Here is a 24,994-nt window from a genome sequence, read left to right as displayed (position 1 = left end):
GCGCTCTAGCACGGAAAAGATCACCTCCCAGGCTTCCCTCATACCGCACCTCACACTTCGGGGCCTCTTTCTCCCTGTACTCATCTTTATCTGCCATATCTATCACATTCTTCCACTTTCTTACATCCCACTCAGACCCCTCTCCATTTATATTTGTTATTCTCCATTCAAACACATTCTGCCTTTCTTCAAAGGGTCGGTACACCCACCTACTTAGCGCAACATTCCTGTCTATCATTCGTCCACATTTATTCGCCCATTTGCCATCTCTTATACTCCACAAGTATACTTTCCTTGCTAATCTTGCATCCTCCATTTGTTCCAGCCTCACTTTATATCTCAAGGTTGCCTTTACGTACTAGTATATATATATATATATATATATATATATATATATATATATATATATATATATATATATATATATATATATATATATATATATATATATATATCTATCTATCTATCTATCTATCTATCTATCTATCTATCTATCTATCTATCTATCTATCTATATATATATATATATATATATATATATATATATATATATATATATATATATATATATATATATATATCTATAAGTATGCCTCTACCTAAAGTTCAGCTCCAATAATGTAGATTAGATAACAATCAGTCGTCTTTTTAATCGTCTACGTGCAGAAGTCTAATCTTCAGCTCTGAAAACTCTCTAGCTGGCAACCTTCCCATCAGGTAGCACCATTCCGTGCTCTCCTCCTCAGTCCTCAGGTTCTTTGCTTTCACTGCGTTTGCCGCCGCCGTCCAGGCACCATGACGGGTGAGTGCTGGCCTTTGTGGATACCTCTAAGTAATCACAGTGTTTAGTGTAGAAACGGAATGTGATAGTTTATATGAATATGGGGCAGTGTATGTGTTTGATACTGTGAGAAAAATAGTTTTATGGATCAGACATAAATCTTTATTTTTTTAATGCCATTTTGAAGTAATAATTAAGTGGCATTGGACAGGTCACGTCATAAGTAGAACAGGTAACGTATCAACAATTAAAATAACATGAGGCAGGAGCTGGACGAAGAACATCAGAAAGGGACCCCGGTGGATATGAATACAACCTTTATCGGAGCAGGATGAGTAGGCCTACTGAAAATTGACTGGGAAAAAGCGGAACATACTGGAGAGGCCTCTGTACCTACTGATGTGGACTAATAAGGACTGGTGACGGTAATAAAGAGAATGAGGTTAGGGTAGCTTATATATATAGAAAGACGGTAGGCTACTTGTGTGGTGTTTTGCAGACGTGGGGAGGTAGGGTGATCCTTTTCGGTGACTGGTAGGGTGAGGTGTTGGTGCTGGTGTGGTGGTGGAGGTGATGGTGGTGCGTACCACGGTGGGTTAAGCGCGTGGTGATAACGTTTTGTGTGGGCAGGTGACCGAGTGTGTGTGTGTGTGTGTGTTATGTTCTGCTATTTACATAGGAGAGAGAGAGAGAGAGAGAGACAGAGAGAGAGCGGTAGGACACTTGAGGAGGAGATCCATGCAAACATTACTGCTGCTAGCACAAGGCTGTTGCATGCTCGGAATGGCGTATGTGACAGGGTAATTCCCTGAGTACTCTTGAAGCCTCTGTCTTTACATACAAACCATTGGAGGCAACGGCTGATAACGGACGAACACTTTGCTGGCAGACATCAACTACGAAGACCTGCATAGGCAGCTGAAGGAGGTGACGTTGGTGGACGTGAGGACTCGGGAGGAGGTGCGGGAGCAGGGCCAGCTGCCCGGCCACGTACCTGGTAGGAATTATAAAACACCTTGACCAGGGGTAAACGACTTCTGTGTATCTGAGAGAGAGAGAGAGAGAGAGAGAGAGAGAGAGAGAGAGAGAGAGAGAGAGAATTACATAGATTTACATAGATATTTAAAGCACACAGACCCCATTGCCCAGACAAGGTGGTTTGTCCTTAACCTGCCTGCAGATAGGGAAGCCTGATATACGCCAATGCATGAAATTGTTTTGCACAAAAGTTGTAGTGATAGTTTTTGCTCAGTAGTTCCGTCATGCATGCAGGTTTATCGCTATTCCTAAAGTGGCTACCGTATGTCACCATGCATTCTTATAGTACAGGAGATAGACGAAACCTTGTAGCCTTGTCACCACTAAGAAGTGTGTGGTGCCTACTGTTCGTTTTCATCCCTCATTCTAGTGCAGGAGTTGGAGGAGGCCTTGCAGCTGCCCGAGGACACCTTCCAAAAGAAGTATGGCTTTCCTCGGCCGGCCCCTGGCGACGCAAGCCTCGTCATCACGTGCAGGTCAGGCCGTCGTGTGGGCGTGGCTGACGGCATTCTCAAGACCAAGGGTTTCAACAGCCATAAGTGAGCATTACATCACTAACTTTTATGATGATGCACAGTCTAGACCACCGTTACAATGGTTTGGTAAGGGAACAAGTAACCTGCGCTGTAAATTCAAGGTCACAGTATATTGCCCACGAAAACGGTGACGTGGCGAAGGAACGAATGACCATAGCTGGGCGTTATCGCGATAAGTTATCGCGATACTTTATCGCTGATAACAAAATCGGGTTGTCGGCCACCCGCTACTTACTTAAATATATATATATATATATATATATATATATATATATATATATATATATATATATATATATATATATATATATATATAATTTTTTTTTTTTTTTTACGTTGCGGCCTATTGCGCCGGTAGGCTTCTTCCCGATGGATCCTGATGGTCGGTCCAAGGCTTCTCTCCGGTGGGTCCTGATGGTCGGCCCAGCCCGTTCTGGCGCAGGCGAGTGTTTATAGTGGCGCCATCTTACATTGGCTCGTGCTGCCCTCCCAGAGCTCATCTTTGATCCTAGAATCTAGAGTCCGGGTTGATAAGTGGTCTTCTGGACAGCATGTGGGTAGTTTTAAGCCACTCGGCGGCGGCTGAAAAATCCCAGCTTGGTGGCACCGGGCGGGGATTGAACTCGCGTCCTCCTGAACACGGAGCCGTTACTCTGACGACTCAGCCACCGCCTCGGTATCTTCGTTACTTTTGTAACCAAACTAGCGATAATCGCTACTTTTTTCCGCCCCTCAGAAAAAAAACGTTGTCTCCTCCCTACTGCGCATGCGTGGCCCGGGCGCCCGGTGTTGTATGAAAAAACTTCGGGGTATGAAATATCTTCGGTGAAGAGATTTCATACTTAGATCATCAACATTAAAACACTAGGTTATTTTTTATGTTACTCAAAAATCAATATATCAAAGAGAAAAATCATTTAACTTTGCCCAAAAAATGATTATTCACTGCCTCAAATTTGATATTCCATATTCGTTTGTGAGCATGCTATGGTACTAAAGGCACCCGGTGTTGTTATTTGGTGTCCCATCGTCAAAAGCTGCCGCTTTTTTTTACAAACACAGGTCTCTCGTGAACTGCGCATATTCAGACCAGTAAGCGTAGCCCTGTACAGTCTCACAAAGCTTTTTAACACATTAAGAGTTGCTGGAAGGCTGAATCAGACATGCACTACCACCATCCTCGATGTTTCTGGAACGACACTCTCTACATATAATACAACTCGTACAGTGTCGTTCTAGAAACAGCGAGATAGTAATATTGATTCAGCCTTCCAGCATCTCTTGATGGTTAAAAAGCTTTGTGAGTACTGGTCAACGCTTGCTGGTCTGGATTACGAGAGACCAGTGTTTATAAACAAAAGCGCCAGTTTTTGATGGTGGGGACGCCAAATAACACAACACCGGTTCAGGCGTTTCTAGTATTACCGCACATAAGTACGTTTCAACGTGTGGGTTTTCAGGTTTTGTAAGTTTTCTAAAATACAGATAATGAAAATTTGAATTCATTTATGTTTTTATTTGAAATATCAATATACGTAGTATCGTTTTCGCGTTTCGGACTTATCGCTAGCTAGTATCGGAATTGTGGATTTATATCGGGTATCGGTTATCGGTTATCGCCTATATTTGTCTCCAGTTAACGAATATCGGTTAACACCAATAAGGTTTTCCATTATCAGTTATCGGTTATCAGGAATAAGGTTTTCTGTTATCGTGCCCAGCTATGCGAATGACCACTAAAAAATACCCGTGACCCAGACATTGATTTAAGAATGGTAAAAAAAAAAAAATCAACCTAGTTTAGTGTGTCATTTGTAGTCCGAGAAAAACTTCAGACGACAAGGACAATGAGTTAAACTCTTCACCTGCCTACAATAAGTAGCTCGCTTCTGCCAGTACCGTCGTGTGTTTGAAGCAGATGACTGGGGAGGCAGTGACCGAGTGGTGTCCGGGGGCAGAATGAGCCAAGCAAAAATGGCATCACTATAAAATACGTGCCAGCGCCACTGGCGGGTTGAGGTCAACCAAGAGGCCCAATTAAAAAAGGAATATGGGCAGAACGCAAAAAATCAGGCGCAATGGGCCAAAAATAAATGAAAAAATAACAAATTGAAAAAAAATAACAAATTGATAAATAAATAATCAAATAACGTTTTGAGGCACACTTTGCGCATCCCCAAAGTCCCCGCCAATCACAGCTTGAGAAGCTCAGAATTATTGGTTTAGTCATAGGATAATAGCATAAAATATACCTTATGTGAATGACTTATTGCCGTTACGTGCCCAGGTTGTATCGCGGGTCATTTCTGGAGTGGACGGAACGAGGCGGTCCAGTGATCAAGCCTGGACAACCCTACGAGCCCCAGCAGTGACCTGAGGGGAGGGCTTCCTGAGAACAGCTGCTCCTCCCGTCATCTAAACCACGCTTCACGAACCTTTGTTGAACGCAGCCCGACTAAATATATATATATATATATATATATATATATATATATATATATATATATATATATATATATATATATATATATATATATATATATATATATATATATTCTTTTGATTTGATCTTTCATGTTATTATTGGATAAAAGTACTTTTCCAATCAAATAAAAACAATCATTCCTTGATAATGCACAATCTGCTGTAAATAGAATACTCCGCTGTTAAGGGCCATTCAGAAATTATGTAACGCTTTTTTGGTCGTTTTCGATCCCCCTTTCCCTTTCCCCTTGTCACATATGCCTTGACCCCCCTAAAATTTATGTAACACTAGCCAATGCTACACACACACACACACACACACACACACACACACACACACACACACAATTGGTTCATTTCGGAATTTCGTCGCTCTATCGGCACATGGCAAAAAAATCTGAAAGCGTTATGCGAGACATGGGTGCACCCTGCCTGCTCCCGTCACACTCGTAACACTTCACCGCAGCCCCCTCACACTTTAGAAGTTACGTAATCTTAGAACGCTTGCTTATTTTGAAAGTTTCTTGTACTAAATAATACTTTGAGATCAAACAAGCTTTCGAATTTAAGTACATGGCGTTCCCCAAATTGGGTGGTTTGAAAGGAGGGTTTATTGATGGTGCCACATGACTGCTCTTCATAAATAACATTCTTGTGTGTGTTGCGTAGTGTCCATAACATACACTGTCATAATGTAGTAACAAAACTTTTCACAGTTTCTCGAGTGTATAAAGCCTTGGCACGAATTTATTTGTTAGTAAGCTGTTAAGAGGCCATTAAACTTTTCTTTGATGCTGTTCTCCCATATTTGTCTTCCATCATTATACTGAAAAAAGTCAGATCATTTGTTTCGTCTCCATGCTGGTGTGGTATTGATCTTTCTGCGACAATGAACTACTCTCCACTATGTAGCCTACAGCTGCTCAGAGTACTCAGCCCAGCGAACCCTCTGCACATTCATGCCAGACACGAGGAAATCAGAGTAAAGTACATAAGGAAGAAAGCTGTAGTTGTGTGAAGCTGCTGTTCGGGTAGCGCCCACCGGGAGGGAAACTATTTTTTAGGGCTCGGTAAACAAGTCGGAAGTCATGTGCATTGAAATGACCCTCGACATTCTTAGCCCTTAAGCCCCCCATATACAGGTTCAGATCTAAGGGCGAGCCGAAGTGAACTTATGGCATAGCAGTTACTCATTCTCTCATCTAAGTAATTTGAGTAGATTCTGAACATAACATTAATATAATTACATGTTTTATTTGTGTGTGTTTAGTGCAATAAGTCCCAGCCTGTTAAAATATGGGAAACGTTACATATGAAGTAGCGCGCCAACTGACACTGGAACTGACGATCGCCCCATATCCGCGCCCATCACGCTTCAGTCGGCAGCATCGCCGTCACATCTGTCTCTAAAGCTGAACTCTTCGCTCAGACTTTCTATAAAAACTCCACTCTGGATGGATCCGGGCATATTCCTCCTATTCAGCCCCCTCTGACTCCACTATGCGTGTCATTAAGATTCTTAAGAATGATGTTTTTCATGCCCTCTGTGGCCTCAATCCTCAGAAGGCTTATGGGCCTGATGGTGTGCATCCAATTGTCCAACTGCGCTTCCGTGTTGACACCCCGCCTGGTCAAACTCTTTCGTCTCTGCCTTTCAACATTTACCTTTCCTTCCTGCTGGAAGTACGACTACATACAGCCTGTGCCTAAGAAGGGTGACCGTTCCTATCCCTCAAATTATCGTCCTATAGCTTTACTTTCCTGACTTTCTAAAGCTTTTAATGAATCCTTAACCGGAAAATACATAAGCATCTATCCACTGCTAACCTTCTATCTGATCGCCAGTATGGGTTCCACAAGGGGCGTTCTACTGGCGATCTTATTGCTTTCTTAAACTGACTCTTGGTCATCCTCTCTTAGCCGTTTCGGTGAAACTTTCAATGTTGCCTTAGACATATCGAAAGCTTTCGACAGAGTCTGGCACAAATCTTTGTTTTCTAAACTACCCTCCTACGGATTCTATCCCTCTTTCTGTACTTTTATCTAAAGTTTCCTTTCCGGCCGTTCTATCTCTGCTGTGGTAGACGTCACCGTTCTTTCCCTAAACTTATTAACACTGGTGTCCCGCAGGGTTCTGTCCTATCTCCCACTCTCTTCCTGTTATTCATTGATGATCTTCTTTCCACAGTAAGCTGTCCCATCCACTCGTACGCTGATGACTCTACTTTGCAACATAAGAACATAAGAACGTAAGGAGTCTGCAAGAGGCCGGTTGGCCTATACAAGGCAGCTCCTGTACACTCAACCCCACCTTACCTCACCATCCATTGCTTTATCTAACCTCTTCTTGAATGTATCTATGGTATTGGCACCCACAACAAGGCTCCCAAGCCTGTTCCATTCGTCCACCACTATATTGGCGAACCAATTCTTGCCAACTACTTTCAACAGAAGACCTTCCCAACAGGAATTACAAGACTCCAGACTAGAGAGTACAGAATGCCTGACCTCAGACTTGCTGTCATTTTTGATTGGGGTAGAAGGAACTTGGTGGTCTTCAACACAATCTTCCAAACACCTATCCCCTATTCTTCTACAACACTCAGCTGTCACCTTCTTTAACATCAAATATCCTCGGCCTATCCTAAACTCAAAATCTTAACTGTAGACTTCACATCTCTCTTACCAAATCAGCTTCCTCGAGGTTGGGCGTTCTGTATCGTCTACGCCAGTTCTTTCCCCCGCACAGATGCTGTCCATATACAGGGGCCTTGTCCGCCCTCGTATGGAGTATGCATCTTATGTGTAAGGCTCTTCGATCGTCTCATCAACTTCCCTGCTCTTACTAACAGTTTTCTACCTCTTAAATTCCACCGCAATGTTGCCTCTCTATCTAATACCGATATTTTCAAGCTGACTCCTCTTCTGAACTTGCTAACTTCATGTCTCCCCCCCTCCCGCGGCCCCGCTGCACTTGACTTTCTATTCTAGCTCATCCTTATACTGTCCAATTCCCTTATGCAAGAGTAAACCAGCATCTTCACTCTTTTATCCCTTCTGCTGGTAAATTCTGGAACAGCCTTCCTCTGTCTGCATTTCCTCCTGCCTATCACTTGACCTCATTCAAGAGAGGGGTGTCAAGGCACCTCTTCTCCCAAAGTTGACCTCTCTTTTGGCCTTTTATTATGGTTAATGTCATTGGAGCAGCGCCTAGCAGGCTTTTTTGTGTCTTTTTTGTTTAATAGCCCTTGAGCTGTCTCCCTTGCTGTAAAAAAATAAAGTCCTGGATAACTGCAGTTTGAATTATAAGAGAGTTCGTCAGTCCGTCAGCGCAGGCCGCAGATCATCAGTCCAACTTTCGCCTATACGCGTTCCTTTGATGACATCGCTTGAACTGTCCGGAAAACATAGTTTAACTGAGCGTATATGGGGGGCTCAGGCCCCCTTACAGATTGAGACTAATTGCACTATACATAAAAAACATGTTAATTATTTTCTTAAGTCCAGAATCTTTTCAAACATCTTAGATAAAAGAATGACCGTCTGCTTTGTATTATTTTTATTATTAGCATTATTATTATTATTATTATTATTATTATTATTATTATTATTATTATAAGAGACGAAGCAGGTGTAGAGGGAAGAAAGTGGAGTAAAAACTGCCTCTTCAGCAACCCCCAAACACCTGAGACGCCGAGGAAGAGAAAATAACAGTGACATCGATGAGATACAAAGGGGAAGAGAACGAGACCTTAGATAATTACAGGAATAAGGGAACAGAGAGGTAAAAGGTAAAGTTGAGAGCATCCGCCATAGCTGCGCGTGGCGGCGGTGCTCATCTCCGTCCCGTTGGGCCTTTGAGTCTATGGTGGGAGAAAATTCTTAACCCAACACTCGGCCAGTGTAACATGTGGGTTACCACTGTTTACCTTCCCAAGGTTTCCCATTTATCGACAATCCCGAAAGGAAGGATGCACGGCTGGGTGGGCTGCACTCCAGTGCCCAGACCGGGATTCGAACCCAGGCCCACAGACTCATAGTCAAGGACGCTAACCACTGCACCACGGAGGCGCTGGGAGGGATGGGGCAATAAGTATGTTGAAATACACAACTAGCAAAATAATAAAGTAAAATTAGAAATTAAAAAAATATGAGTAGCATGTAGGTCAAAATAATACAATACACTATTTAAGAGCAAGATAAATAAATACTATAATAAGTATATCAATGAATATAATTATCCACTTTATTATATCACAGGGAAAAAGCGACTAGAAAAAAACAAAAGGACACGTACAGACAGACAGCTGCCTATACAATAATCTTGTTTGCCTTATACTTGAAAGAGTGAACGACGCTGGTAATACAGGCAATTTGACTCAAGAATTTCCAAGGATCGACAACGTGGAGTAAGCAGCAACGCTTGAATTAGCTAATGTGGCATTGCATCGGCTGCAGGCATAACGAATGCAGATTCGAGGCGAGCAGCGTATTCCTGGCCGGTGCATACTGCTCTGGAAGCAAGCGATGCAAAGAATGGAAGGGGTTTAAACGTATCTTAAAGAGCATGCAGACACTGCTGACATCGCGACAATGACTCAAGTCGCTCAAGACCGATCCATCACGGAGGAAACCAGCGGAACCCACAACTTTATCAAGGAGATGCAAATGACAAGCGGCAGCTGAGGACCACATCGGTGTACAATACTCAAGTAGAAGAATAAATCAACGTAAGCAACCGGCAGAGATGGACGCTTCACGAAGAGCCGATGGTGAGGAAATTAGTGCAAAGAAATGAGCGGGGGGAGGAGGCACTGATTCCATTCCTCGCCGTGCTGCCATCTGTCTTGTGTTAACACACACACACACACACACACACACACACACCGCTCTGCTAGCTCAACTGGTTAAGCCCCGAATACACTGCCGAATTTTGGTTCACGAATGTGCGCGAATATGCAAGTCATCCTGTGTCGTGGACAAGTTCGGCATCTTTCTTGGTTGTTCTTGGTCGTTCGGGGACATGTCTGCATCCACCCCGCGACTTTTGACAGTTGGTCACGACCGCCACGAAAGTTTCATGTTGCATGAAAAATTCGTGGCCGTTCGCCGAATGTGCACGAATGCAAAATGGACGCCGAATTGTCGCCGAATTTTGACCGTTGAAATTTTAATTTTGTTGGAGAAATTGGTTGCCGACATGTCGCCGACTATTCGGGGACATGTCTCCGGCATGTCGCCGAATGGCAAAGACTATTCGGGGACATGTCTCCGAATATTCGGCGAACATTCGGCGAATTAATCACGACACGGCAATCGGGTCACGGTGGGAGGTGCACACGGGGGTCTATCTATCTATCTATATTCTCTCTCTCTCTCTCTCTCTCTCTCTCTCTCTCTCTCTCTCTCTCTCTCTCTCTCTCTCTCTCTCTCTCTCTCTCTCTCTCTCTCTCTCTCTCTCTGCCATATATATATATATATATATATATATATATATATATATATATATATATATATATATATATATATATATATATATATGGCATAAAATAATATAATAATAAACAGTAAACAAGAAAATATGAAAAACAAGAAAAATCATTAATTTATAAAATAGGTATGAAATTAACATTTTCATTTATTTCATAATTTATTTACTATTTACTACTTTATTTTTTATATCATTATTCTGCCATTATATATTTAACCGTTTTTATTTTTTAGTTATTTAAATTTATTTCTTCTTTCAGTTAATTACTGGTTTGTTTACTGATATTACTTAAAGTAAACATTCATTCATTCTAAAATATTTGTAGGAGGGCAAAACAAAAACAAGTCACATTTATACATTTTATTACACGTACTATCGTTTGTAGGTTCTGCGTTAAGACTCAGAAGGATGATCAGAGGATCATAGAGTTAGAGAATAGGGTTACGACTCTCGCCGCCCAGGTAGACTTATTAGTTAGTGCAACAGCAAGCCCCGCCTCCTCCCCTTCCTCTTCCTCTTCCTCTTCTTCCTCGTCCTCCTCCTCTCCACCGGCTTTGGTATTGTCTTCTCCCACACAGCAGCCCCTCCCATCCTCCTCCTCCTCCTCGACCGTTTCCACTCTCCCCTCTTCCCACCCCTCCTTCTCGGTTCCATTGGTATTCAGCCCGCACGGGATTCAGCCCACGGAATTCAGCCCACACGGAATTCAGCCCACACGGGATTCAGCCCACGGAATTCAGCCCACACGGGATTCAGCCACATGGATTCTGCCCACGGTATTCAGCCCACGGAATTAAGCCCACACGGGATTCAGCCCACTGAATTCAGCCCACGGGATTCAGCCAGAATTCAGCCCACAGGATTCAACCCATGGAATTCAGCCCACATGGGATTCAGCCCACGGAATTCAGCCACAGGATTCAGCCACACAGGAATTCAGCCCACGAATTCAGCCCACAGGATTCAGCCCACTGATTCAGCCCACTGAATTCAGCCCACAGGATTCAGCCCACTGAATTCAGCCCACACAGGATTCAGCCACTGAATTCAGCCCACAGGATTCAGCCCACTGAATTCAGCCCACAGGATTCAACCCACGAATTCAGCCCACGGATTCAGCCCACTGAATTCAGCCCACACAGGATTCAGCCACTGAATTCAGCCACACGGATTCAGCCACTGAATTCAGCCCACACGGGATTCAGCCCACACGGGATTCAGGCCACGAGATTCAGCCCACAGGATTCAGCCCACAGGACTTAACTCACGGGCCCACACTGTTGAGTTGAATAGGGTTTAATTGACATGGAACCCTTAGAAATATGACCATTTCTACTGAACGGATTTTAGAAAAGAAAAGTAAATAACTTAAGCAATATTATTCTTTGACTATTCATTATTTTACAGTAGTTAGTGCTCTATTCGCCGAACCCAGCTTGCACCACGAGGAGGTTGAGCACCATAGCAAACACATATATATATATATATATATATATATATATATATATATATATATATATATATATATATATATATATATATATATATATATATATATATATATGAGGTCGAGCACCATAGCAAGCCTTTTATATATATATATATATATATATATATATATATATATATATATATATATATATATATATATATATATATATATATATATATATATATATATATATATATATATATATATATATATATATATATATATATATATATATATATATATATATATATATATATATATATAAAAGGGCTGGTTATGGTCTAAGCTGTGGGCTGAATCCCATGTGGCTGAATCCCGTGGGCTGAATCCCGTGTGGGCTGAATCCTGTGGGCTGAATCCCGTGGGCTGAATCCCATGTGGGCTGAATCCCGTGGCTGAATCCCGTGGGCTGAATCCCGTGTGGGCTGAAATCCGTGGGCTGAATTCCGTGGGCTGTATCCCGCGTGGGCTGAATTCCATGGGCTGAATCCCGTGTGGGCTGAATTCCACGTCCACCCTCCTTCTCCTCTTCTTCCTTCTCCTCCTCCTTCGCCTCCTCCTCCTCCTCCTCCTCCTCCTCCTTCCTCTTCCGTCCCTCCTCTCCCCTCTTCCCACCCCCCTCCTCCTCCTCCTTCTCCTCCTCTCCCTCTCTCTCCTCCTCGTCCTCCGCCTCCTCGTTCGTCCCTTACCTTCCCTTTCCGCCTCTACCTCCTCCCTCTCCTCGTCCATTCCTCCTCCCCCCCTCACCCTCCCTTTCTCCTCATCCCCCTTCCTCTTCCTTCTCCTCCCCCTCCTCCTCCTCACCCCATCCTCCTCCTCCTCCCCAACATCCTCCTCTTCCTCTTCCTATTCCTTCTCCTCCTCCTCCTCTCCACCTTCTACCTCTTCCACAATTTCTCCTCGTTCTTCACAGCAGGTCCCTTCCCTCCCTTCCCGTTCTCCCCTCCCCCCTTCACCCACCCCTCCTTCTGGCCGCCGGGTGCTTGGTTTTGGGGATAGTCAGGTGCGTTATGTTGACAGGTATTTTTGCTCCAGGGATAAGAACAGGACGAGGGTGTGTTTCCCAGGGGCAGGGGTGGGCCATATATCAGACAGGATTGAGGCGTGTATGGCAAGCGAGGGACCGAACCCCATTGTCTTTCTCAGCTGTGGCGGAAACGACGTTTCCCGTGTGCCAACCGAGGACCTTCTCCGGCGTTTTAGGGAATTGTTAGGTAGGATTAGAGACGCTGGTGGGTCGCCAGTAGTGTGTGGCGTCCTGCCAAGGAGGAGCGTTGGCGATGGATGGCTGTCCAGGGCGATAGCAGTGAACAGCAGACTTGCTGAGCACTGTGAGCGCAATGGGTGGCTGTTCGTCGACAATTGGGACCTCTTCTTTGGCAACGACGCCCTCTACGCCCGTGACGGGATACACTTGACGTTCAAGGGTGTCGACGCGCTCTCAGACTCCCTTGAGCGAGCACTTAGTACCCTGAGGGATTTTTTAGTATAGACGAGGGGGGGAGGAATAATGAGAGAGGACATCTAGCTCATAATACAACCAGGCAACTTAGAAGTAACTATAGGGGAGTAACAGAGGGCGGGCTAAGAATCTTCTATACTAACAGGAGGAGCCTCAGAAACAAGATAGAATTTCTAAGGGGTGAAGCTTGTTCAGAAAATTTTGACATAATAGTGATCACTGAGACATGGATAGACACTGCTAATAGAAATTTTAGATCGGAATTTGAAATAACGGGTTATCAGATGTTTCACAAAGACAGGTGGAGTTGCGCTATATGTTAAAGACTCTCTTAAATGTTTAGTTAACAATTCAGTCAAAACTAACATGGATTCAGAATCAGTTTGGGTGGACGTTTACAAAGGGAAAGAAAACCTAACTCTAGGAGTTATGTACAGGCCATCCAACCTTAACAGGCAGGACACGAGTATATTACTACAGGAGATTGGCAGGGCGAGTAGGAGTAAAAATGTCTGCGTAATGGGGGACTTTAATTATAGGAATATAGACTGGGAAGACCTAGTGGGTGACCTGGAAGCCGAGGATTTTCTTGAAGTTATACAAAATAATTTCCTTAAGCAGGTAGTTACTGAGCCTACCAGAGGAGATAACATATTAGACTTAGTCCTAACCAATAATGGGAACTTGCTACGTGAGTTGGAGGTGGGCGGAGAGTTAGGGTTACAGTCGCGCAATGTGTACTAGTTAAACGAGGGCCTATTACGGTTGCACTAAAAAAAATATATACAAGTCAGGGCCCGCCTAACGGTACAACATCGGGAAATGCCAATGACAATAAAAACAATCATGGAAGTAACAATAAATGGGCAAAGTACATACAGGGCGAGGTAAACAGGGCTAGAGTCGTGGACGTGGAAGCTCAGCACTATTCCGAGAAAAGAAAACAATAGCTCGAATAGTGATTTACAAGATACATCCTAGAAAAATAAATTGACTAAATTGTCATTAGGATACATTGTTATGGAGCTATTTGGAATAGTAAAAAGAAAAGGAAAAATCCTTGAAGAAGATTTGATACAAACTGAACCTTCGAGTCACAATGCGTACGAACTCAGCGCGGTGGGGCAACTCTTGCCTGAAGATGGTAGTACAAAGTCAGAGCCCGCTTAACAAGGCAGAACAGGGGGATGATAATGATGATTAAAAGAACCACCGGTAAGAGCAGCGATGGGTAATGTACATATGGGGCAAGGTAAACCGGTAGCGAGTCATGGACAGCTGACTCCAATTCCGAGAAATTTGAAAAGGTTAGCTCGGAAAGGCTATTTGTTACATACTTCATCCTAGAAAAGGTGAGATTCACTAAACTGTCAATAGGATAGATTGGGATGGCATTTGTGGCCGCAAATCCATGATGGAGCTTCTCCGGAAAGGCCGTCAAATTGACAGAGCGGAGGGAACAAGCCACCCGTACCGCCAGGTGACCTGCAACCTCTCTAAAGTTGAGCCTTCAGGACAGACCACTGTCACAAACACTGGTAGTGTGAAAAAGAAGTAGTGAAATCCGGAGAACCTCCTGTGGAAAAGTGATTTAGGGACGACGTGACGATAGGGGCAAGTCTCTAGAGCTTTAGAAGCATCCGACTGGGTCAGCACCACCTCGCAGATACCACCTGTCAACGGGAGGAATGCAAAGAGTGACGCAGAGCAAAAATAGAGATTGTGATACTCTGTTTTGCAGGACCCTAGGTCTGACGTCTGGCCCGTTGCATAAAGCGATAGATCATTACGAATTAAGATCACTGTGGCAGGTAAGTCAAGCACCATCACCGAGTTATTGACTGATAAAGGGAAAGGTTCCAGCTGATAAACCTCAAACACATCCTTTGACCTGAAGGGAACGTGAATCACTATAGCTTCCGACGTCAGGAATGACTCCAGCAAGGGATAGTAGTGGTGTATGGCATGCATGTCAAACAAAGGTGTTAGTTGGTGGTCCTCTACTCCTATTTTCAAAGCCTTTTGCAAATCCCTGACAGGAAAAAGAGAAGAGGTAACCCTACCACAATCTGCATCCACTACATTCTGTATCACCAGTGCATTAGTATGGAGGACAGAGTTGACTGCACTCTCCAAGGCAGGCAAGATTTGTAGAACAAGTTCCATTTGGTACATATTAGCCATGCCGGTCCACAACTCATTAATGGAAGAGCCTAAGGTTCGAGAATAAGAAGCAATATCCTGTATTGCATGCTCAAGTCTGGAAATGTGTAAGGAATTCTTCCTAATGGTTTTGTGTTGAGTAGCAGCAAGTGAAGCCAAGTGGTTATACCTATCCCGCAGTTCCTCCACATCCTCATCCATTGCGGTTCCAAACAACATGCGGGAAAGTTGCCCAATCCCATCGATCAAGCCCCGTTTAGTACGGTTAGGAAAGGAAAGGGCTGCGTAGTTCTCCAAAGCCAGGGTTAGAGTATCATTCAAGTACTTTATGCGGTCATGCATCAGACGCAGGATGCCGTCTTCAGGAGCATTTATATCCATCTGCAACACAATCTGTAGCAGTCACCGCTCAAATTCCGTGTTCCTTCCCCTCAGTGACAAGAAAATGGGGTGCTGCAAAGAGAGACTAAGATTCTCAGTGTTTTCATGTAATGTCCATCGTCACTGTGTCTGCCAGTCTGTCTTGTCGCGTCTTCATCGTTAACTTTCCTTGTATTCATTTACCTTTGACTGTCCGTCCACGTTCTCTTGTCGTCCATTCGTACACATTGTTATACACATACACCAACACTTAAATGTTACCCACACTTCACAACATTCACACAAACGCATACCCACACAAACACCTATCCTATGTGTTGTCCTTGTCGTGATGAGCTGTGTATGTTTTGTCCATTAAAGTAACCCTGGCGGATATGACTTTCTCTATCCGTGAACCGATTAGCACTTAGAACACTCGCTACCACCAACAATTGGTGACCCTGGAGTGTTGCTATGGTTCAAGGTGGCTTATAGCCGGTGCCGTTTTAAGGGCACTCTCTCCTAGAGTGGAGGACCTGGGCAGGGTAACTTGTCCATTCGTCCGCCCTCTCCTGGGGCAAAAATCCTCACCTCCATTCGGGGTTCGTGGGGCTGAGCACTCAGGTCGGGAGAAACATTACGCCATAGGCGTAGTTGCCACCTTCAGGGTTCTCCCCCGCCCTCCCCCTGGCGCCTTCTGCGCCTTTTCCAGGCACCCTCTGTGCCTCCCCCAGGCACCCTTTGTGCCCTCCTCCAGACGCCTTCTGCGTCTCCTCTAGGCACCCTCTGCGCGCCTCTTCCAGGCACCCTTTGGGCGCCTCCTCCAGGCATCTTCAGCGCCCTTCAGGTATCTTTTGTGCCCCATGGTGCTCCTCCCGGCGCTCACCCACCCACCCACCCCCACCCCTCCTCCTTCCTGCCTTCCCGCTGGTCCGGCGACTGAGACACGCACATCGTGTGACACACTACACCGACTCAGTGAACACTCAAACACAGTGCGACATATTACTGAGACACACAGTGCCACACACTCAGTGTACACGCCACACACAGACTCAGTGTACACGCCATACAGACAAAGTGTATACGCCACCACACACCGCAGACTCAGTGTACACGCAGACACAGTGTGACACCCCACTGGGATTACTAGCTGCCCCTTGGATTAACTACCGCCTCCTGGATCTACCACCGCCCTCTTGGATTATAATACACTTGTGGATCTATGTGTACAGTGCAGTGTGTCCAGCAACAGTTCAGTGCAGCAAGTTCCCAGCAACAGTTAGTGTCACAGTGTTCCCACTAAGTGTACAGTGTTGTGTTACAGTGCCTTTTTGAACACTGGTACACTCCCCGAGCCACAGAGGCCCCTGGCACGTGCCAGCGCCTACAGTACACGCAGTTCGTTTTACTCTCACGGACTGCCGCGGCTCCTGGCACATGCCTGCGCCCCTCAATTCTCAACCGGCTGTGGTCCCTGGCACGCTGGCATCTAGCGCCTTACCACGCAGTCATTCGACGCCCTCACGGACTGCCGAGGCCCCTGACACGCTGGCAGCTGGCGCCTTTAATACACGCAGTCATTCTACTCTCACCGACTGCCGAGGCCCCTGACACGCTGTCAGCTAGCGCCTTCACACGCAGTTCCCTCGACGCACTCTATGACTGCCGTGGCCCCCGGCGCGTTTACGCCAGTGCCTATTGCCCATCTCCACGCCGCTCGACTTCACCATACCTGACGACGACATGCAACTCTTCCTCTACTACGGCGGTGTCCTTCAGAGCACCACTCTTCTGCTCAGGACCCGTCTACGTGGTTCGCGATTCGGGAGTGCGGATTCAAGCCTTCCAGGATCTATTAAACAGCCAACCACTCAACTCACCGAAGCCCACCTTACGCAGCCCACCTCACGCTGCTCAACTCCTCGCTGCTCAACTCCTCGCTGCTCAACTCCTCGCTGCTCAACCCCTCGCTGCTCAACACTTCAGCTCGACTTACCGTAGCTGTCCTCACTGCGCTACTCATCTCAGCTCGACTCACCGTAGCTGTCTCCTACGCGCTACTCACTTCAGCTCGACTCACCGTAGCTGTTGTCACTGCATTACTCACTCCAGCTCGACTCACCGTAGCTGTTGTCACTGCATTACTCACTCCAGCTCGACTCACCGTAGCTGTTGTCACCGCATTACTCACTCCAGCTCGACTCACCGTAGCTGTTGTCACTGCATTACTCACTCCAGCTCGACTCACCGTAGCTGTTGTCACCGCATTACTCACTCCAGCTCGACTCACCGTAGCTGTTGTCACTGCATTACTCACTCCAGCTCGACTCACCGTAGCTGTTGTCACTGCACTACTCCAGCTCGACTCACCGTAGCTGTTGTCACCGCATTACTCACTCCAGCTCGACTCACCGTAGCTGTTGTCACTGCATTACTCACTCCAGCTCGACTCACCGTAGCTGTTGTCACTGTAATACTCACTCCAGCTCGACTCACCGTAGCTGTTGTCACTGCATTACTCACTCCAGCTCGACTCACCGTAGCTGTTGTCACCGCATTACTCACTCCAGCTCGACTCACCGTAGCTGTTGTCACTGCATTACTCACTCCAGCTCGACTCACCGTAGCTGTTGTCACTGCAATACTCACTCCAGCTCGACTCACCGTAGCTGTTGTCACTGCACTACTCGCCCCAGCTCGACTCACCGTAGCTGTTGTCACTGCACTACTCGCCCCAGCTCGACTCACCGTAGCTGAACTACTCAACGCAACTCTACTCAGCGCAACTTACCGCGCACCTCAACGCAACTACTCAGCGCAACTTACCGCGCATCTCGACACAACTCTACACAACGCTACTCATCGCAACGCATCACCGTCTGCCACAGCGCCCCAGCACCAGGGAAGATTTCGTTCCTCCTTCCTCGTCACTGGGGGGGAGTAATCTGTAGCAGTCACCGCTCAAATTCCGTGTTCCTTCCCCTCAGTGACAAGAAAATGGGGTGCTGCAAAGAGAGACTAAGATTCTCAGTGTTTTCATGTAATGTCCATCGTCACTGTGTCTGCCAGTCTGTCTTGTCGCGTCTTCATCGTTAACTTTCCTTGTATTCGTTTACCTTTGACTGTCCGTCCACGTTCTCTTGTCGTCCATTCGTACACATTGTTATACACATACACCAACACTTAAATGTTACCCACACTTCACAACATTCACACAAACGCATACCCACACAAACACCTATCCTATGTGTTGTCCTTGTCGTGATGAGCTGTGTATGTTTTGTCCAATAAAGTAACCCTGGCGGATATGATTTTCTCTATCCGTGAACCGATTAGCACTTAGAAATTTCAGTCTAGCGCTCAGCCAGTAACTGAAACCAGTCTGTTTCAGTCCACTTTCGATCAAAAACTGTTTAACTCGAAACTCCTGTCTTTTTGACCAGAAACAAAGGCGAGTTCCACGGAGATCGGGAATGCTGAATAATTCCTGGTCCAACATATCTTTAACCTGTTCATCTACAACCTGCCTTTGACTGTGTGGGAGTCTGTATGCAGGAATGTACACCGGTTTGGTGTCGGGTTTAACCCTAATCTTGTGTTCTGTCGTAGCAGTCGCACCTAAAGGTTCACCGGGCAGGGCAATGACATCACGATACTGATGTAAAAGCTTCAGAAGCGGGCCCTTAAGCTCGGGATAATCGATCACTTTGACTAAAGAATCGACAGATGAGGCCTGACATGATGTGTCGCCGGCGGCGGGTTGACCCACTGCGCCGACACAAGGCTGCTTTAACTCTAAAGGGTCTGGGGACACCTGTCCGTCGAACGCTAAAGCGCGGCCCAAAATGACTCCATTTCTGAGTTTAACTGGACCGCGGAAAGAGTCGGCACGGTATGCACTATCGACTCAGGAGATACACTTTCCCGACCCTTGCTGGGTATGTCTTTCCTTTCCCAGGGAGAAGCGAGGCGCACAGGTTGATCCATGGCCTTGAAACATCTCCCTTGAAACCTTACTGTATTACTATCTGGAAGTATTACCATGCGGTTAGACCTCAGTGACGGCAACCCAAGAAGACCGTCAGACGGCAGGGAAAAGTGACGTCAAACTTTTCCACCAACACCAGCTGACGTTTGCAGGGGATGGAAAAATGTCACTGCGATAGTCGTAGGGAATCACGAAATCCCTCAACGAACCGCAATGCACGTCAAAGTGATCGATTATCCCGAGCTTAAGGGCTTAAGAGCTTAAGGGCATCAGTATCGTGATGTCATTGCCCTGCCCGGTGAACCTTTAGGTGCGACTGCTACGACAGAACACAAGATTAGGGTTAAACCCGACACCAAACCGGTGTACATTCCTGCATACAGACTCCCACACAGTCAAAGGCAGGTTGTAGATGAACAGGTTAAAGATATGTTGGACCAGGGTGTTATTCAGCATTCCCGATCTCCGTGGAACTCGCCTTTGTTTCTAGTCCCTAAAAAGGACGGGAGTTTCAGGCCTGTCATCGATTTTAGGAAAGTAAATGAGATGACTGAGGATGATAGGTACCCTCTGCCTGTTTCAGGTGACTTGTTAATGTACCTGGGGCAAGGGAATACTATTTTCAGTAGTCTTGACCTTTATGGGTACTGGCAGGTGCCGATGGCAGCTGAATCCAGAGAGATTACAGCCTTCACAGTACCCCTAGCGGTCATTTTGAATGGTTAAGGATGCCATTCGGCCTCAAAACCGCACCCATTACTTTTCAGAGGATGATCAACACATTGTTCTCTGACATGATAGGCAAAGAAGTCTATGCATATTTAGATGATTTAATCATCTGCAGCAAGGATGGCGCCAGTCACCTAGCTAAACTAGAAGCGGTTCTGCTTAAACTCAGAGGCGCTGGCCTTAAGGCCAAGCTGACTAAATGTGAATTTTTAAAGGCAAAAATCACCTTTTTAGGCCACACTGTTGATGGAATCCACACGATGGACGATAAAATATCGGCCATAAAGAATTTTCCGCAACCCCAAACCGTCGAAAACGTTCGGTCTTTCCTTGGGTTGTCCGGCTACTTTAGGCCTTTCATACAAGGTTTTGCCAAAATTGCTTCGCCTCTAACGCAACTTTTAAAGAAAGAGGTACCTTTTCAATGGAATGCCCCACAACACAAGAGTTTTACAGATTTGAACTCAGCGTTAATCAACGCTCCAGCCTTGGCATTCCCGGACTACAACGTCCCTTTTACACTTTATACAGATGTCTCAGCCCTGGGTCTTGGTGCTGTTTTGATGCAACCGGACGCTCGCGGTAAAAATCGCGCTACTGCGTACGCAAGTCGTACTTTAAACCAGGCTGAGTCGAACTATTCAGTGACCCATCAAGAAACCCTAGCGGGTTGTTTGGGCTCTTAAACATTTTAGGGCTGTTATCCTTGGCTATCCTATCACTGTCTTTACGGACCACGCGCCAGTCACCGAGCTTTTCAAGGGTAGGAACCTCACCGGTCGACTCGCATGGTGGTACCTGACTATCCAGGAGTTTTGGCCAACCTTTAAGTATTTACCTGGCCGCGCGAATGTCGTCGCGGATTCACTGTCTAGAAACGTACCTGTTGGCTCAGTGGCAGAAGCGCCTACTGAAATTCAAAATTTCAGTCTAAAGGATTTAGCAGCAGCCCAGCGTCGCCATGACGTTTGGGGAAAAGTAATATACGCTCTGGAGTCGGGTGACGAAACAAGTCTCCCGCCACTACCTGTGTCTTTTTCACAATTTTTCTTGTCACAGGACGGTGTCCTGTGCCGCTACTGGCCCCGCAAAAAGGAGTCTGTCGCACAGTTTGTGATACCGGAGTGTTATGTACCGGCGGTGCTGAACTTAATTCATGACGCGGTCATTGCTGGCCACCCGGGGAGGGAGCGCACATTAACAGCGGCCCGAGCGATCTATTTTTGGCCAACTATGCGTGTAGATATTGACGCGTATGTGGCTAAGTGTGTCAAGTGTGCCCAACATAAAGGGACGGTGCCTAGGCCTGCGCCGATCCTAGAATACAAGCCCCCCTGACCGGCCTTGGGATGTAGTTTCTATTGACTTACTACAGCTTCCCGCCAGCCACCAGGGCTCTAGGTACCTCTTAGTTTGTGTAGATCACTTGTCTCGGTACGTTCTTTTAGCCCCGGTGAAAGACAGATCTGCTAAGGCCATTGCTCATGCCCTAATAACTCATCTCATTTGTCCGTATTCCACACCTAGAGTGTTGTTAAGTGATAATGGAACCGAGTTTCGAAATCAACTTTTAACAGAAATATGCAAACAGTTTGCCATTACACAATATTTTACAGTCAGTTATCACCCAGCCAGCAACTGCCTCGTTGAACGCGCGAATAGGAAGATTTTAGATGTCTTGCGCCCGGTCGTTAGCGGACTTCAGCATACCTGGGAGGACTGGCTAGCGTATGTTGCAGCAAGCATAAACAGCCGTGTTTGTGAGTCAACGGGACAATCTCCCCACTACATAATTTTTGGGGTTGAGAAGAGACTCCCGTATGACCTGCTTAGTAGTTCTCTTTCACCTGTATATAATGTAGATGATTATTCTAAGGTTCAACTCAAGGTTTTCACAGATATTCATAGAAACGTCAGAGACAGACTACAGGCTACATCCGAGGCTATGTGCTCGCAGCAACACAAGCGTGCCGCCCCTGTTTCCTTGAAAGTGGGTGACTTTGTTATGATTCGAGTCCCAGAGAGACATTCGAAGTTGTCCCCTAAATTCGTGGGCCCACGCCAGATAGTTAGACAACGAAGTGGTCACAAATTTGAGCTTTATGATCTCATTTTTAATTCATATGAAATTGTGCATAGTGATCGCCTCAAAAAGACAGACGCCCAGCCTGAGGCCAGCGATGCGCCTTTAGTTGAACCAGCGAGAACCGCCTGTTTGCCTCAGCCTGACGATGCTTTGTCTATCTTTCCAACACACGACTATAACCTGCGTCCTCGCCAATAAGGGTTTTCTGCTTGGTTCCAGGAAATGTTGCCCCTTACCTTCTACTTCCTTCTGCGCTCCGTTCTGGCTGCAGACCCTGCGCACCTCAAGCCGGGAGCCCTCTCTGCTCATTTGGGCCGGGTTTCTCTGGTCGAGGATGTCCTGTGGGTCCAGTACCCGTTTACTGCTCTGGCGGAAATACCGGGCACACTGAGGACAATAACGGAGCAAGTGACTGGGGTTGTGTTGCAGATGGATAGAAATGCTCCTGAAGACGGCATCCTGCGTCTGATGCATGACCGCATAAAGTACTTGAATGATACTCTAACCCTGGCTTTGGAGAACTACGCAGCCGTTTCCTTTCCTAACCGTACTAAACGGGGCTTGATCGATGGGATTGGGCAACTTTCCCGCATGTTGTTTGGAACCGCAATGGATGAGGATGTGGAGGAACTGCGGGATAGGTATAACCACTTGGCTTCACTTGCTGCTACTCAACACAAAACCATTAGGAAGAATTCCTTACACATTTCCAGACTTGAGCATGCAATACAGGATATTGCTTCTTATTCTCGAACCTTAGGCTCTTCCATTAATGAGTTGTGGACCGGCATGGCTAATATGTACCAAATGGAACTTGTTCTACAAATCTTGCCTGCCTTGGAGAGTGCAGTCAACTCTGTCCTCCATACTAATGCACTGGTGATACAGAATGTAGTGGATGCAGATTGTGGTAGGTTACTCTTCTCTTTTTCCTGTCAGGGATTTGCAAAAGGCTTTGAAAATAGGAGTAGAGGACCACCAACTAACACCTTTGTTTAACATGCATGCCATACACCACTACTATCCCTTGCTGGAGTCATTCCTGACGTCGGAAGCTATAGTGATTCACGTTCCCTTCAGGTCAAAGGATGTGTTTGAGGTTTATCAGCTGGAACCTTTCCCTTTATCAGTCAATAACTCGGTGATGGTGCTTGACTTACCTGCCACAGTGATCTTAATTCGTAATGATCTATCGCTTTATGCAACGGGCCAGACGTCAGACCTAGGGTCCTGCAAAACAGAGTATCACAATCTCTATTTTGCTCTGCGTCACTCTTTGCATTCCTCCCGTTGACAGGTGGTATCTGCGAGGTGGTGCTGACCCAGTCGGATGCTTCTAAAGCTCTAGAGACTTGCCCCTATCGTCACGTCGTCCCTAAATCACTTTTCCATAGGAGGTTCTCCGGATTTCACTACTTCTTTTTCACACTACCAGTGTTTGTGACAGTGGTCTGTCCTGAAGGCTCAACTTTAGAGAGGTTGCAGGTCACCTGGCGGTACGGGTGGCTTGTTCCTCCGCTCTGTCAATTTGACGGCCTTTCCGGAGAAGCTCCATCATGGATTTGCCACAAATGCCATCCCAATCTATCCTATTGACAGTTTAGTGAATCTCACCTTTTCTAGGATGAAGTATGTAACAAATAGCCTTTCCGAGCTAACCTTTTCAAATTTCTCGGAATTGGAGTCAGCTGTCCATGACTCGCTACCGGTTTACCTTGCCCCATATGTACATTACCCATCGCTGCTCTTACCGGTGGTTCTTTAATCATCATTATCATCCCCTGTTCTGCCTTGTTAAGCGGGCTCTGACTTTGTACTACCATCTTCAGGCAAGAGTTGCCCCACCGCGCTGAGTTCGTACGCATTGTGACTCGAAGGTTCAGTTTGTATCAAATCTTCTTCAAGGATTTTTCCTTTTCTTTTTACTATTCCAAATAGCTCCATAACAATGTATCCTAATGACAATTTAGTCAATTTATTTTTCTAGGATGTATCTTGTAAATCACTATTCGAGCTATTGTTTTCTTTTCTCGGAATAGTGCTGAGCTTCCACGTCCACGACTCTAGCCCTGTTTACCTCGCCCTGTATGTACTTTGCCCATTTATTGTTACTTCCATGATTGTTTTTATTGTCATTGGCATTTCCCGATGTTGTACCGTTAGGCGGGCCCTGACTTGTATATATATTTTTTAGTGCAACCGTAATAGGCCCTCGTTTAACTAGTACACATTGCGCGACTGTAACATGGGTAGGTACACTGATTTTAAAGGTCGGGTGAGCCGCGAGGTCGCGACTATTTCCGTGACCGAGCGATGTAATGTGTATATTATAACATACATGTGAATAAGAACATAAGAACATAAGAACGCAGGAGTCTGCA

The 24,994-nt window shown here is 45.8% G+C and overlaps 1 protein-coding gene across 1 annotated transcript; it reads left to right on the top strand.

The window, feature by feature from the left end:
- Positions 1-730: 730 nt before the first annotated feature.
- On the top strand, positions 731-5,639 carry LOC126990242 (rhodanese domain-containing protein CG4456-like). The gene is made up of 4 exons (XM_050848793.1): positions 731-802; positions 1,671-1,778; positions 2,190-2,358; positions 4,643-5,639. Exons 1-4 carry the CDS (start codon positions 796-798, stop codon positions 4,725-4,727), a joined length of 369 nt encoding a protein of 122 aa, XP_050704750.1. The 5' UTR covers positions 731-795; the 3' UTR covers positions 4,728-5,639.
- Positions 5,640-24,994: the final 19,355 nt, after the last annotated feature.

This window comes from Eriocheir sinensis, unplaced genomic scaffold (genome assembly GCF_024679095.1).
Source record: "Eriocheir sinensis breed Jianghai 21 unplaced genomic scaffold, ASM2467909v1 Scaffold1501, whole genome shotgun sequence".
Taxonomy (NCBI): domain Eukaryota; kingdom Metazoa; phylum Arthropoda; class Malacostraca; order Decapoda; family Varunidae; genus Eriocheir; species Eriocheir sinensis.
This window is presented reverse-complemented; position numbering and strand designations above follow the sequence as displayed.